We start from the raw sequence: 18,179 nt of genomic DNA on the forward strand, positions 1-18,179 counted from the left end.
GGGGACACTCAGGACATGGGGAGACACTCAGGACATGAGGGAACATTCAGTTTATAAATGAGATTAGAAGATCTGAGAATGTATCTCCTTGTATTACCAGTCACAAAGTATATCATGTACAAGTCCTGGCAAGAGGACAACAAGAAGATGGAAAGACACAATGGTGTTGCCCATCACTGACAAGGGGCTGTGACAATGTGAACAGACAAAACTCCCAGTCTTGCTGTGTACGTTATGAGTCTGTCATCTTCATATCTTTTCCACCATTTCACTTCAACCACTTGATTGTCTTTAATTGAATGTTTTCTTGTTAGAACAGGTTGGCTAATTGTTGGCTTCTCTCACTAATTGCCTGAACCAGACACAGGTGTGTAAATGTTTGCTGGAGAAATGCCATTAGGGAGTTGGCGCACCTCTACACCCGCAGTAGACTGAACAGATTAAACCTGCGCACACAGAGCTCTGTCCCTGTGTCTCTCCCTCCCTCTGTGTCTGTGTCTCTGTGTCTCTCTCTCTCCTCTCCTCTCTGTGTCTCTCTCTCTCTCTCTCTCTCTCTCTCTCTCTCCTCTCTCTCCTCTCTCTCTCTCTCTCTCTCTCTCTCTCTCCTCTCTCTCTCTCTCACAGCTCTGTTAACCTGCACACACAGACACACATCGACGGGGCTGTGGTGGAGCAGGTTGAGAGCTTCAAATTCCTCAGTGTCCACATCACTAAGGATCTATCATGGTCCAAATACACCACCACAGTTGTGAAGAGGGCACGACATCTCCTCTTCCCCCTCAGGAGGCTGAAAATATTTGTTATGGGCCCTCGGATCTTCAAAAAGTTCTACAGCTGCACCATCGAGAGCATCCTGACAGGCTGCATCACCGCTTGGTTCGGCAATCACAAGGCACTACGGAGGGTGATGTGTACAGCCCAGTACATCCAGGTTCTCTATGCCAGGTGGTGTCAGAGGAAGAACCCCCCCAAAAATTGTCAAAGACTCCAGGCCGTAGACGGTCCACTCTGCTACCACATGGCAAGCAGTACCAGTGCACCAAGTCTGGAACCAACAGGACACTGGACAGATTCTACCCCCAAGCCATAAGAATGCTGAACAAGAATGCTGAACAAGACAGCTGAACAAGAATGCTGAACAAGAATGCTGAACAAGAATGCTGAACAAGAATGCTGAACAAGAATGCTGAACAAGACAGCTGAACAAGAATGCTGAACAAGAATGCTGAACAAGAATGCTGAACAAGACAGCTGAACAAGAATGCTGAACAAGACAGCTGAACAAGAATGCTGAACAAGAATGCTGAACAAGAATGCTGAACAAGACAGCTGAACAAGAATGCCGAACAAGAATGCTGAACAAGACAGCTGAACAAGACAGCTGAACAAGAATGCTGAACAAGACAGCTGAACAAGAATGCTGAACAAGAATGCTGAACAAGAATGCTGAACAAGAATGCTGAACAAGACAGCTGAACAAGAATGCTGAACAAGAATGCTGAACAAGACAGCTGAACAAGAATGCTGAACAAGAATGCTGAACAAGACAGCTGAACAAGACAGCTGAACAAGAATGCTGAACAAGAATGCTGAACAAGAATGCTGAACAAGAATGCTGAACAAGACAGCTGAACAAGAATGCTGAACAAGACAGCTGAACAAGAATGCTGAACAAGAATGCTGAACAAGAATGCTGAACAAGACAGCTGAACAAGAATGCCGAACAAGAATGCTGAACAAGACAGCTGAACAAGACAGCTGAACAAGAATGCTGAACAAGACAGCTGAACAAGAATGCTGAACAAGAATGCTGAACAAGAATGCTGAACAAGAATGCTGAACAAGACAGCTGAACAAGAATGCTGAACAAGAATGCTGAACAAGACAGCTGAACAAGAATGCTGAACAAGAATGCTGAACAAGACAGCTGAACAAGACAGCTGAACAAGAATGCTGAACAAGAATGCTGAACAAGACAGCTGAACAAGAATGCTGAACAAGACAGCTGAACAAGACAGCTGAACAAGACTGCTGAACAAGACTGCTGAACAAGACAGCTGAACAAGACAGCTGAACAAGACTGCTAAACAAGACAGCTGAACAAGACAGCTGAACAAGACAGCTGAACAAGACCCTTTTTTACACTGACTCTACACACACACACTTACACTGACTATACACACACACACTTACACTGACTCTACACACACACACTTACACTGACTCTATACACACACACTTACACTGACTCTACACACACACACTTACACTGACTCTACACACACATACTTACATACATACTTACTTACTTACTTACTCATATAGAAAGTTGTGTGCCTTTCCAAATGTTTTTTTATTTTTAATTTCACCTTTATTTAACCAGGTAGGCAAGTTGAGAACAAGTTCTCATTTACAATTGCGACCTGGCCAGGATAAAGCAAAGCAGTTCGACACATGCAACGACACAGAGTTACACATGGAGTAAAATCATGTCCAATCAATTGAATTAACCACAGATGAACTCATATAAAGTTGTTGAAACCTCTCAAGGAGGATCAATGGAAACAGGATGCACCTGAGCTCAATTTCAAATCTCATAGCAAAGGGGCTGAATACTAATGTAAATAATGTATTTTATGTTTTTTATTTTTATATATTTGCAAACATCTAAAAACCTGTTTTCCCTTTGTCGTTACGGGGTATTGTGTTTACATTGAATTTTTTTAAACTGAAGGGGTCTGAATACGTCCCAACTGCACTGTGTACATAGTACTACTCAATTACCTAGTACCCCAACTGCACTGTGTACATAGTACTACTCAATTACCTAGTACCCCAACTGCACTGTGTACATAGTACTACTCAATTACCTAGTACCCCAACTGCACTGTGTACATAGTACTACTCAATTACCTAGTACCCCAACTGCACTGTGTACATATAGCCTCAATGTACTACTCAATTACCTAGTACCCCAACTGCACTGTGTACATAGTACTACTCGATTACCTAGTACCCCAACTGCACTGTGTACATATAACCTCAATGTACTACTCAATTACCTAGTACCCCAACTGCACTGTGTACATAGTACTACTCAATTACCTAGTACCCCAACTGCACTGTGTACATATAGCATCAATGTACTACTCAATTACCTAGTACCCCAACTGCACTGTGTACATATAACCTCAATGTACTACTCAATTACCTAGTACCCCAACTGCACTGTGTACATAGTACTACTCAATTACCTAGTACCCCAACTGCACTGTGTACATATAGCCTCAATGTACTACTCAATTACCTAGTACCCCAACTGCACTGTGTACATATAACCTCAATGTACTACTCAATTACCTAGTACCCCAACTGCACTGTGTACATAGTACTACTCAATTACCTAGTACCCCAACTGCACTGTGTACATATTGCCTCAATGTACTACTCAGTTACCTAGTACCCTAACTGCACTGTGTACATAGTACTACTCAATTACCTAGTACCCCAACTGCACTGTGTACATATAACCTCAATGTACTACTCAATTATATATTACCTAGTACCCCAACTGCACTGTGTACATAGAACTACTCAATTACCTAGTACCCCGCCACATCGACTGAGTAAACCAAACATTGTGTACGAAGCATGTGACAAATAACATTAGATTACAATTAGATTTGAGAGGTGAGCCTGTTTGTTGTATTTGAGGTCACAAACATTAACCCTTGTCTTAACCCTTGTTTTCAATTTTCTAGCCTGTTTTTGTATATATCTATTTATTCAAAATAAATATCTTATTTTGAGAATAAACTGTTCTTCACTTTTAGTAAAAATCTTTTTATGTGAAGGGCATCGGCCAGCCTTTTCACATGGGGGGAGGGAGGATAGGAAGAAATGGGGGAGAAATGGGGGATCCTGGGTAGGAAGAGGAAAGGACTTGTGGGAGAGAAGGGGGATGAGAGCGAGAAAGAAAGGGAGGTGTTTTTAGGGTTTGTTCTAGCAGGCAGGGCTTGATTACCCACCATGCATCATGTTGGACTCCTGGAAGTCTGGGTCATCAGGGTCGAGGGAGGCGGGGTCAGAACAGAAGGTCTGGATGTTGTGTTCCTGGTACCAGCTCATAGACTCATCCACCACGTTGAACATCAGAACCACGTCTCTGTCTACATCTACACGACCCTCCTCTGTCAGGACACCTGGTTGACACAACACCAGATTTACATCTAGACATTTATACATCAGAGCAACGTCTCTGTCTACATCTACACGACCCTCCTCTGTCAGGACACCTGGTTGACACAACACCAGATTTACATCTAGACATTTATACATCAGAACAACGTCTTCATCTCAGTACAGATTAAGGTATGATGGGCAACAATTTACATTGATGTGTATTAATTGACATAGGCTTCATAAAGGGTTCATAGGTAGTTCACAGGTTAACACACACACACACACAGACACACACACACACTCACCATCCCACAGACCCTTCTCTCAGGTGAGTATAATAAGTGTTGAAGGTAGGGGAACACACTAACCTTTCTTGCAGGTGAGCAGAGCTCCTATGAGTCCAGAAGTGATATCTCTAGGAGCCTCTACATGTGAGTGGTATACCCAGGTCAGACAGGCTGCGTCTCCCTCTGTAGGGGAGAACTCAGGACGAACCTCCCAGCGGTACGTATAGCTGGCCCCGGGGCCAACACTGTCATCCTGCTTCAGTCTGTCTGATGTACCGTCTGGATACAGCGCCCCTAGTGGAGAGATGCAGTATTATATTATTATATAGCCAGGGGTACGTATAGCTGGCCCCGGGGCCAACACTCATCCTGCTTCAGTCTGTCTGATGTACCGTCTGGATACAGCGCCCCTAGTGGAGAGATGCAGTATTATATTATTATATAGCCAGAGGTAGGTATAGCTGGCTCCTGGATACAGCGCCCCTAGTGGAGAGATGCAGTATTATATTATTATATAGCCAGAGGTAGGTATAGCTGGCTCCTGGATACAGCGCCCCTAGTGGAGAGATGCAGTATTATATTATTATATAGCCAGAGGTAGGTATAGCTGGCTCCTGGATACAGCGCCCCTAGTGGAGAGATGCAGTACTATATTATTATATAGCCAGAGGTAGGTATAGCTGGCTCCTGGATACAGCGCCCCTAGTGGAGAGATGCAGTATTATATTATTATATAGCCAGGGGTAGGTATAGCTGGCTCCTGGATACAGCGCCCCTAGCGGAGAGATGGAGAAACACATATCTACAATATAGTTAGAGAACTGGTGCTAACTTTCTTTGACTATTTGTAATGTTGTAATACTTGTACACCTGACTTGTATATCTGAAGTATGAACAGTGTTAGAGCTGTTGTGTGTTTGTCTGCTAGTTTCATATAATCTTATCTCCAATTAACGGTTATGACCTGATGACATCCGTCCCTGCCTGGCTTATCTCCATTCAAACTCCAACCGCCACGTGTGTGTGTGTGTGTGTGTGTGTGTGTGTGTGTGTGTGTGTGTGTGTGTGTGTGTGTGTGTGTGTGTGCCCTATCAACACAGATGGAGAAGCAGTAACCTTTGGGTCTGAAGTCACCTGACACAGTGAAGTCACAGTCATGTTATCGATTCTTGTTCCTACATACTGTACTGGAAATAACCACACACACAGACACAGACACACAGACACAGACAGAGAGAGAGAGAAACAGAGAGAGAGAGAAACAGAGAGAGAGACAGGGAGAGAGACAGGGAGAGAGACAGGGAGAGAGAGACACAGAGAGGGAGAGAGAGAGACAGAGACAGAGAGAGAGAGTGTGAGAGAGAGAAACACAGAGAGACGCAGAGAGAGAGAGAGAGAGAGAGACAGAGAGAGAGAGAGACAGAGAGACAGAGAGAGAGAGAGAGAGAGAGAGACAGAGAGACAGAGAGAGAGAGAGAGAGAGAGAGAGAGACAGAGAGACAGAGAGACAGAGAGAGACCCAACCAAATCATAAAAAAACTCAAACTTGACACATTGGAAAGAATGAACAAAACAACAGAGTAAACTAGAATGCTATTTGGCCCTAAACAGAGAGTACTCAGTGGCAGAATACCTGACCACTGTGACTGACCCTAAACAGAGAGTACACAGTGGCAGAATACCTGACCACTGTGACTGACCCAAACTTAAGGAAAGCTTTGACTATGTACAGACTCAGTGAGCATAGCCTTGCTATTGAGAAAGGTCGCCGTAGGCAGACCTGGCTCTCAAGAAAAGACAGGCTATGTGCTTACTGCCCACAAAATGAGGTGGAAACTGAGCTGCACTTCCTAACCTCCGTCCAATGTATGACCATATTAGAGACACATATTTCCCTCAGATTACGCAGACCCACAAAGAATTCGAAAACAAACCCAATTTGGATAAACTCCCATATCTGCTGGGTGAAATACCACAGAGTGCCATCACAGCAGCAAGATGTGTGACCTGTTGCCACAAGAAAAGGCAGTGAAGAACAAACACCATTTCAAATACAACCCATATTTATGTTTATTTATTTTCCCTTTTGTACTTTAATTATTTGCACATAATATGACATCTGAAAAGATCTTGACCCCGCCCTGTGCAACTGGGTCCTGGACTTTCTGACGGGACGCCCCAAGGTAGTGAGGGTAGGAAACAACATCTCAACCCCGCTGATGCTCAAAGCTGGGGATCCTCAAGGGTGCGTTCTGAGCCCTCTCCTGTACTCCCTGTTCACCCACGTCTGCGTGGCCATACACGCTCAATCATCAAGATTGCGGACGACACAACAGCGGTAGGCTTGATTACCAACAACGGCGAGACGGCCTACAGGGAGGAGGTGAGGGCCCTCGGAGTGTGGTGTCAGGAAAATAACCTCACACTCAACGTCAACAAAACTAAGGAGATGATTGTGGACTTCAGGAAAAAGCAGAGGGAACACCCCCCTATCCACATTGATGGAACAGTAGTGGAGAGGGTAGTAAGTTTTAAGTTCCTCGGCATACACATCACAGACAAACTGAAATGGTCCACTCACACAGACAGCATCGTGAAGAAGGTGCAGCAGCGCCTCTTCAACCTCAGGAGGCTGAAGAAATTCGGCTTGTCACCAAAAGCACTCACAAACTTTTACAGATGCACAATCGAGAGCATCCTGTCGGGCTGTATCACCGCCTGGTACGACAACTGCTCCGCCCACAACCGTAAGGCTCTCCACTATCATCCAGAAGGCGAGATCAGTACAGGTGCATCAAAGCTGGGATCGAGAGACTGAAAAACAGCTTCTATCTCAAGGCCATCAGACTGTTAACCAGCCACCACTAACATTGAGAGGCTGCTGCCAACACACTGACTCAACTCCAGACACTTTAATAATTAATAATTGGATGTAATAAATGTATCACTAGCCACTTTAATCAATGCCACTTTATATAATGTTTTCATAACCTACATTACTCATCTCATATGTATTTATTGTACTCGATACCATCAAATGCATCTTGCCTATGCTGTTCGGCCATCGCTCATCCATATATTTATAAGTACATATTCTTATTCATTCCTTTGTTGTTGTGGAATTGTTATGTTAGATTACTCGTTAGATATTACTGCACGGTCAGAACAAGAAGCACAAGCACTTCGCTACACTCGCATTAACATCTGCTAACCATGTGTATGTGACCAATAACATCTGATAACCAAGTGTATGTGACCAATAACATCTGCTAACCATGTGTATGTGACCAATAACATCTGCTAACCATGTGTATGTGACCAATAACATCTGCTAACCATGTGTATGTGACCAATAACATCTGCTAACCATGTGTATGTGACCAATAACATCTGCTAACCATGTGTATGTGACCAATAACATCTGCTAACCATCTGTATGTGACCAATAACATCTGCTAACCATCTGTATGTGACCAATAACATCTGCTAACCATGTGTATGTGACAATACAATTTGATTTGATTTATTATGACATTTTTTTCATTTTATTTTATTTATTATGACATTTGAAATGTCTTTATTCTTTTGGAACTTTTGTGAGTGTAATGTTTACTGTTTATTATCTATTTTCCTTGTGTTGGCAATGTAAACATATGTTTCCCATGCCAATAAATCCCTTAAATTGAATTGAGAGAGAGAGGTGGAGAGAGAGAGAGAGAGACAGAGAGAGAGAGAGAGAGAGGGGAGAGAGAGAGAGAGAGAGAGAGAGAGAGAGAGAGAGAGAGAGAGAGAGAGAGAGAGTGGAGAGAGAGAGAGAGAAAGCAGAGAGAGAGAGAGGTGGAGAGAGAGAGGTGGAGAGAGAGAAAGCAGAGAGAGAGAGAGAAAGCAGAGAGAGAGCAGAGAGAAAGCAGAGAGAGAGAGAGAGAGAGAGAGAGAGAGAGAGAGAGAGAGAGAGACCAAGGACTGATCACCCCAATCCACAAAAATGGAGACAAATTTGACCCCAATAACTACCGTGGAATATGCGTCAACAGTAACCTTGGGAAAATCCTCTGCATTATCATTAACAGCAGACTCGTACACTTCCTCAATGAAAACAATGTACTGAGCAAATGTCAAATTGGCTTTTTACCAAATTACCGTACAACAGACCATGTATTCACCCTGCACACCCTAATTGACAACCAAACAAACCAAAACAAAGGCAAAGTCTTCTCATGCTTTGTTGATTTCAAAAAAGCCTTCGACTCAATTTGGCATGAGGGTCTGCTATACAAACTGATGGAAAGTGGTGTTGGGGGTAAAACATACGACATCATAAAATCCATGTACACAAACAACAAGTGTGCGGTTAAAATTGGCAAAAAAACACAAATTTCTTCACACAGGGTCGTGGGGTTAGACAGGGATGCAGCTTAAGCCCCACCCTCTTCAACATATATATCAACGAACTGGCGCGGGCACTAGAAAAGTCTGCAGCACCCGGCCTCACCCTACTAGAATCTGAAGTCAAATGTCTGCTGTTTGCTGATGATCTGGTGCTTCTGTCACCAACCAAGGAGGGCCTACAGCAGCACCTAGATCTTATGCACAGATTCTGTCAGACCTGGGCCCTGAAAGTAAATCTCAGTAAGACCAAAATAATGGTGTTCCAAAAAAGGTCCAGTCACCAGGACCACAAATACAAATTCCATCTAGACACTGTTGCCCTAGAGCACACAAAAAACTATACATACCTTGGCCTAAACATCAGCGCCACAGGTAACTTCCACAAAGCTGTGAACGATCTGAGAGACAATGCAAGAAGGGCATTCTATGCCATCAAAAGGAACATAAATTTCAACATACCAATTAGGATTTGGCTAAAAATACTTGAATCAGTCATAGAGCCCATTGCCCTTTATGGTTGTGAGGTCTGGGGTCCGCTCACCAACCAAGACTTCACAAAATGGGACAAACACCAAATTGAGACTCTGCACGCAGAATTCTGCAAAAATATCCTCAGTGTACAACGTAGAACACCAAATAATGCATGCAGAGCAGAATTAGGCCGATACCCACTAATTATCAAAATCCAGAAAAGAGCTGTTAAATTCTATAACCACCTAAAAGGAAGCGATTCCCAAACCTTCCACAACAAAGCCATCACCTACAGAGAGATGAACCTGGAGAAGAGTCCCTAAGCAAGCTGGTCCTGGGGCTCTGTTCACAAACACACCCTACAGAGCCCCATGACAGCAGCACAATTAGACCCAACCAAATCATGAGAAAACAAAAAGATAATTACTTGACACATTGGAAAGAATTAACAAAAAAACAGAGCAAACTAGAATGCTATTTGGCCCTACACAGAGAGTACACAGCGGCAGAATACCTGACCACTGTGACTGACCCAAAATTAAGGAAAGCTTTGACTATGTACAGACTCAGCGCGCATAGCCTTGCTATTGAGAAAGGCCGCCGTAGGCAGACATGGCTCTCAAGAGAAGACAGGCTATGTGCTCACTGCCCACAAAATGAGGTGGAAACTGAGCTGCACTTCCTAACCTCCTGCCCAATGTATGACCATATTAGAGAGACATATTTCCCTCAGATTACACAGATCCACAAAGAATTCGAAAACAAATCCAATTTTGAAAAACTCCCATATCTACTGGGTGAAATTCCACAGTGTGCCATCAGAGCAGCAAGATTTGTGACCTGTTGCCACGAGAAAAGGGCAACCAGTGAAGAACACGCACCATTGTAAATACAACCCATATCTATGCTTATTTATTTTATCTTGTGTCCTTTACCATTTGCACATTGTAAAAACGCTGTATATATATATATATATAATACGACATTTGTAATGTCTTTATTGTTTTGAAACTTCTGTATGTGTGATGTCTACTGTTAATTTGTATTGTTTATTTCACTTTATATATTATATACCTTACTTGCTTTGGCAATTTTAACACATGTTTCCCATGCCAATAAAGCCCCTTGAATTGAATTGAATTGAAAAATTGAGAGAGAGAGACAGAGAGAGAGAGAGAGAGAAAGAGAGAGAGAGAGAGAGAAAGCAGAGAGAGAGCAGAGAGAGAGAGAGAGAGAGAGAAAGAGAGAGAGAGCAGAGAGAGAGAGAGAGAGAGAGACAGAGAGAGAGAAAGCAGAGAGAGAGAGAGAGAGAGCAGAGGCAAGCCAGGACACCACGGGACAGAAGAATGTTGGTAAATCACAGAGAACCCCATTCTTGGAAGAGCAGAAGCGGACTGGAACTGCCTGGCTGAGGCATTGTGTGAATTCCAGTGGCAGACAGGCCGACTGTAGTGTGTTCTGACTGTATACCTGGTATGTAACGACAGCCTCTAAAACATCTCTCTTCTCTTTCCTCTTTGTAAGAACACACTATCCTACATGCACAATCTGGGAGCTCTGTCTAATTATCTATCTAAGGCGGTTTCTATTGTGTTGTCTTTGTCTGTCTTCCTGTTATCTGATCCAGTCTGGCTTGAAAATAGCAGCTCTCTTTAGACAAACAACCAGCCCAAAAAGACAACAAGGTAGGGAAGAGACAGCAGTGTTGCCAGGAAGGATATTATAGACCAGAACCAGTTGTGCTCCGTTGTAGATGTCCAACCAACAACAGACAAAGCAGCTGGGAACAGACAGAGAGAAAGAGAGAGAAACTGGACCCTGGTGTGAGTCTGCGGCTACTGATGGTCTGGTCACACTGCTCTGCTCTGATTGGTTCTGTTCAAATGTCCTCACTTCAGACCCTGGCCAACAACACAACTCAATGGAGATATTATGAATGTCTGAACTATATGGAGAAATTAGAGACGTCTAAACTAGATGAGATACTAGAGACGTCTAAACTAGATGAGATATTATGAATGTCTAAACTAGATGAGATACTAGAGACGTCTAAACTAGATGAGATATTATGAATGTCTAAACTAGATGAGATACTAAACGTCTAAACTAGATGAGATACTAGAGACGTCTAAACTAGATGAGATATTATGAATGTCTAAACTAGATGAGATACGAGAGACGTCTAAACTAGATGAGATATTATGAATGTCTAAACTAGATGAGATACTAGAGACGTCTAAACTAGATGAGATATTATGAATGTCTAAACTAGATGAGATACTAGAGACGTCTAAACTAGATGAGATATTATGAATGTCTAAACTAGATGAGATACTAGAGACGTCTAAACTAGATGAGATATTATGAATGTCTAAACTAGATGAGATACTAGAGACGTCTAAACTAGATGAGATATTATGAATGTCTAAACTAGATGAGATACTAGAGACGTCTAAACTAGATGAGATATTATGAATGTCTAAACTAGATGAGATACTAGAGACAAACTAGATGAGATATTATGAATGTCTAAACTAGATGAGATATCCAATCTAAACTAGATGAGATATTATGAATGTCTAAACTAGATGAGATACTAGTTCTAAACTAGATGAGATCTGACGTCTAAACTAGATGAGATATTATGAATGTCTAAACTAGATGAGATACGAGAGACGTCTAAACTAGATGAGATATTATGAATGTTTAAACTAGATGAGATATGACCAAACTAGATGAGATATTATGAATGTCTAAACTAGATGAGATATAGAGACGTCTAGATGAGATATTAACTAAACTAGATGAGATACTAGAGAAGTCTAAACTAGATGAGATACTAGAGACGTCTAAACTAGATGAGATATTATGAATGTCTAAACTAGATGAGATACTAGAGACGTCTAAACTAGATGAGATACTAGAGATGTCTTAAACTAGATGAGATACTATGAGATAGTCTAAACTAGATGAGATATTATGAATGTCTAAACTAGATGAGATACTAGAGACGTCTAAACTAAATGAGATACTAGAGAAGTCTAAACTAGATGAGATACTAGAGAGGCGTCTAAACTAAATGAGATACTAGAGATGTCTAAACTAGATGAGATATTATGAATGTCTAAAATAGATGAGATACTAGAGAAGTCTAAACTAGATGAGATACTAGAGAAGTCTAAACTAGATGAGATATTATGAAGTCTAAACTAGATGAGATACTAGAGACGTCTTAACTAGATGAGATATTATGAATGTCTAAACTAGATGAGATACTAGAGACGTCTAGAACTAGATGAGATACTAGAGACGTCTAAACTAGATGAGATACTAGAGACGTCTAAACTAGATGAGATATTATGAATGTCTAAACTAGATGAGATACTAAACTAGATGATGAGATACTAGAGACGTCTAAACTAGATGAGATACCAGATGAATGTCTAAACTAGATGAGATACTAGAGAAGTCTAAACTAGATGAGATACTAGAGAAGTCTAAACTAGATGAGATACTATGAATGTCTAAACTAGATGAGATACTAGAGACGTCTAAACTAGATGAGATATTATGAATGTCTAAACTAGATGAGATACTAGAATGTCTAAACTAGATGAGATACTAGAGACGTCTAAACTAGATGAGATATTATGAATGTTTAAACTAGATGAGATACGTCTAAACTAGATGAGATATTATGAATGTCTAAACTAGATGAGATACTAGAGAAGTCTAAACTAAATGAGATATTATGAATGTCTAAACTAGATTAGATACTAGAGAAGTCTAAACTAAATGAGATACTAGAGACGTCTAAACTAGATGAGATACTGAGAGACGTCTAAACTAGATGAGATACTAGAGACGTCTTAACTAGATGAGATACTAGAGACGTCTAAACTAGATGAGATACTAGAGAAGTCTAAACTAGATGAGATATTATGAATGTCTAAAATAGATGAGATACTAGAGAAGTCTAAACTAGATGAGATACTAGAGAATGTCTAGATGAGATATTATGAATGTCTAAACTAGATGAGATACTAGAGACGTCTAAACTAGATGAGATATTATGAATGTCTAAACTAGATGAGATACTAGAGAAGTCTAAACTAGATGAGATATTATGAATGTCTAAACTAGATGAGATACTAGAGACGTCTAAACTAGATGAGATACTAGAGACGTCTAAACTAGATGAGATACTATGAATGTCTAAACTAGATGAGATACTAAACTAGAGAGATACGAGAGACGTCTAAACTAGATGAGATCCTAGAGACGTCTAAACTAGATGAGATACTAGAGACGTCTAAACTAGATGAGATATTATGAATGTCTAAACTAGATGAGATACTAGAGACGTCTAAACTAGATGAGATATTATGAATGTCTAAACTAGATGAGATACTAGAGACGTCTAAACTAGATGAGATATTATGAATGTCTAAACTAGATGAGATATGAGAACGTCTAAACTAGATGAGATATTATGAATGTCTAAACTAGATGAGATACTAGAGACGTCTAAACTAGATGAGATACTAGAGACGTCTAAACTAGATGAGATATTATGAATGTCTAAACTAGATGAGATACAGGACGTCTAAACTAGATGAGATATTATGAATGTTTAAACTAGATGAGATACGAGAGACGTCTAAACTAGATGAGATATTATGAATGTCTAAACTAGATGAGATACGAGAGACGTCTAAACTAGATGAGATATTATGAATGTCTAAACTAGATGAGATACTAGAGACGTCTAAACTAGATGAGATATTATGAATGTCTAAACTAGATGAGATATGAGAGACGTCTAAACTAGATGAGATATTATGAATGTCTAAACTAGATGAGATACTAGAGACGTCTAAACTAGATGAGATACTAGAGACGTCTAAACTAGATGAGATATTATGAATGTCTAAACTAGATGAGATACGAGAGACGTCTAAACTAGATGAGATATTATGAATGTTTAAACTAGATGAGATACTTTGAGACGTCTAAACTAGATGAGATATTATGAATGTCTAAACTAGATGAGATACGAGAGACGTCTAAACTAGATGAGATTTTATGAATGTCTAAACTAGATGAGATACTACGTCTAAACTAAATGAGATATTATGAATGTCTAAACTAGATTAGATACTGAGACGTCTAAACTAAATTAGATACTAGAGACGTCTAAACTAGATGAGATACTAGAGACGTCTAAACTAGATGAGATATTATGAATGTCTAAACTAGATGAGATACGAGAGACGTGTAAACTAGATGAGATATTATGAATGTCTAAACTAGATGAGTTACTAGAGACGTCTAAACTAGATGAGATACTAGAGACGTCTAAACTAGATGAGATATTATGAATGTCTAAACTAGATGAGATACGAGAGACGTCTAAACTAGATGAGATATTATGAATGTTTAAACTAGATGAGATCTGAGACATCTAAACTAGATGAGATATTATGAATGTCTAAACTAGATGAGATACGAGAGACGTCTAAACTAGATGAGATATTATGAATGTCTAAACTAGATGAGATACTAGTCGTCTAAACTAAATGAGATATTATGAATGTCTAAACTAGATTAGATACTAGAGACGTCTAAACTAAATTAGATACTAGAGACGTCTAAACTAGATGAGATATGTCTAAACTAGATGAGATACTAGAGACGTCTTAACAAGATGAGATACTAGAGACGTCTAAACTAAATGAGATACTAGAGACGTCTAAACTAGATGAGATATTATGAATGTCTAAAATAGATGAGATACTAGAGAAGTCTAAACTAGATGAGATACTAGAGACGTCTTAACTAGATGAGATATTATGAATGTCTAAACTAGATGAGATACTAGAGACGTCTAAACTAGATGAGATATTATGAATGTCTAAACTAGATGAGATACGAGAGACGTCTAAACTAGATGAGATATTATGAATGTCTAAACTAGATGAGATACTTAGAGACGTCTAAACTAGATGAGATACTAGAGACGTCTAAACTAGATGAGATATTATGAATGTCTAAAATAGATGAGATACTAGAGACGTCTAAACTAGATGAGATACTTAGAGACGTCTAAACTAGATGAGATACTAGAGACGTCTAAACTAGATGAGATATTGTGAGTGTCTAAACTAGATGAGATACTAGAGAGGTCTAAACTAGATGAGATATTATGAATGTCTAAACTAGATGAGATACGAGAGACGTCTAAACTAGATGAGATATTATGAATGTCTAAACTAGATGAGATACGAGAGGTCTAAACTAGATGAGATATTATGAATGTCTAAACTAGATGAGATACTAGAGACGTCTAAACTAGATGAGATATTATGAATGTCTAAACTAGATGAGATACGAGAGACGTCTAAACTAGATGAGATATTATGAATGTTTAAACTAGATGAGATACGAGAGACGTCTAAACTAGATGAGATATTATGAATGTCTAAACTAGATGAGATATGAGAGACGTCTAAACTAGATGAGATATTATGAATGTCTAAACTAGATGAGATACTAGAGACGTCTAAACTAGATGAGATACTAGAGACGTCTAAACTAGATGAGATATTATGAATGTCTAAACTAGATGAGATACGAGAGACGTCTAAACTAGATGAGATATTATGAATGTTTAAACTAGATGAGATACGAGAGACGTCTAAACTAGATGAGATATTATGAATGTCTAAACTAGATGAGATACGAGAGACGTCTAAACTAGATGAGATATTATGAATGTCTAAACTAGATGAGATACTAGAGACGTCTAAACTAAATGAGATATTATGAATGTCTAAACTAGATTAGATACTAGAGACGTCTAAACTAAATTAGATACTAGAGACGTCTAAACTAGATGAGATACTAGAGACGTCTAAACTAGATGAGATATTATGAATGTCTAAACTAGATGAGATACGAGAGACGTCTAAACTAGATGAGATATTATGAATGTCTAAACTAGATGAGTTACTAGAGACGTCTAAACTAGATGAGATACTAGAGACGTCTAAACTAGATGAGATATTATGAATGTCTAAACTAGATGAGATACGAGAGACGTCTAAACTAGATGAGATATTATGAATGTTTAAACTAGATGAGATACGAGAGACATCTAAACTAGATGAGATATTATGAATGTCTAAACTAGATGAGATACGAGAGACGTCTAAACTAGATGAGATATTATGAATGTCTAAACTAGATGAGATACTAGAGACGTCTAAACTAAATGAGATATTATGAATGTCTAAACTAGATTAGATACTAGAGACGTCTAAACTAAATTAGATACTAGAGACGTCTAAACTAGATGAGATATGAGAGACGTCTAAACTAGATGAGATACTAGAGACGTCTTAACAAGATGAGATACTAGAGACGTCTAAACTAAATGAGATACTAGAGACGTCTAAACTAGATGAGATATTATGAATGTCTAAAATAGATGAGATACTAGAGAAGTCTAAACTAGATGAGATACTAGAGACGTCTTAACTAGATGAGATATTATGAATGTCTAAACTAGATGAGATACTAGAGACGTCTAAACTAGATGAGATATTATGAATGTCTAAACTAGATGAGATATGAGAGACGTCTAAACTAGATGAGATATTATGAATGTCTAAACTAGATGAGATACTAGAGACGTCTAAACTAGATGAGATACTAGAGACGTCTAAACTAGATGAGATATTATGAATGTCTAAACTAGATGAGATACAGAGACGTCTAAACTAGATGAGATATTATGAATGTTTAAACTAGATGAGATACACCCCGTCTAAACTAGATGAGATATTATGAATGTCTAAACTAGATGAGATACGAGAGACGTCTAAACTAGATGAGATATTATGAATGTCTAAACTAGATGAGATACTAGAGACGTCTAAACTAAATGAGATATTATGAATGTCTAAACTAGATTAGATACTAGAGACGTCTAAACTAAATTAGATACTACCCCGTCTAAACTAGATGAGATACTAGAGACGTCTAAACTAGATGAGATATTATGAATGTCTAAACTAGATGAGATACGAGAGGCGTCTAAACTAGATGAGATATTATGAATGTCTAAACTAGATGAGTTACTAGAGACGTCTAAACTAGATGAGATACTAGAGACGTCTAAACTAGATGAGATATTATGAATGTCTAAACTAGATGAGATACGAGAGACGTCTAAACTAGATGAGATATTATGAATGTTTAAACTAGATGAGATACGAGACCCATCTAAACTAGATGAGATATTATGAATGTCTAAACTAGATGAGATACGAGAGACGTCTAAACTAGATGAGATATTATGAATGTCTAAACTAGATGAGATACTAGAGACGTCTAAACTAAATGAGATATTATGAATGTCTAAACTAGATTAGATACTAGAGACGTCCAAACTAAATTAGATACTAGAGACGTCTAAACTAGATGAGATATGAGAGACGTCTAAACTAGATGAGATACTAGAGACGTCTTAACAAGATGAGATACTAGAGACGTCTAAACTAAATGAGATACTAGAGACGTCTAAACTAGATGAGATATTATGAATGTCTAAAATAGATGAGATACTAGAGAAGTCTAAACTAGATGAGATACTAGAGACGTCTTAACTAGATGAGATATTATGAATGTCTAAACTAGATGAGATACTAGAGACGTCTAAACTAGATGAGATATTATGAATGTCTAAACTAGATGAGATACTAGAGACGTCTAAACTAGATGAGATATTATGAATGTCTAAACTAGATGAGATACTACCCGTCTAAACTAGATGAGATATTATGAATG

At 39.2% G+C, this 18,179-nt stretch overlaps 1 protein-coding gene across 1 annotated transcript in view; it reads right to left on the reverse strand.

Moving 5' to 3' along the window:
- The window catches only part of hephl1b (hephaestin-like 1b), a 96,102-nt gene that overhangs the window by 56,643 nt on the left and 21,280 nt on the right, over positions 1–18,179 (reverse strand). Inside the window, 2 exon segments of the mRNA XM_064971064.1 lie at positions 4,029–4,202; positions 4,551–4,763. Of these exon segments, the coding sequence (XP_064827136.1) occupies positions 4,029–4,202; positions 4,551–4,763 (387 nt within the window).

This window comes from Oncorhynchus masou, chromosome 8 (genome assembly GCF_036934945.1).
Source record: "Oncorhynchus masou masou isolate Uvic2021 chromosome 8, UVic_Omas_1.1, whole genome shotgun sequence".
NCBI classification, from domain to species: domain Eukaryota; kingdom Metazoa; phylum Chordata; class Actinopteri; order Salmoniformes; family Salmonidae; genus Oncorhynchus; species Oncorhynchus masou.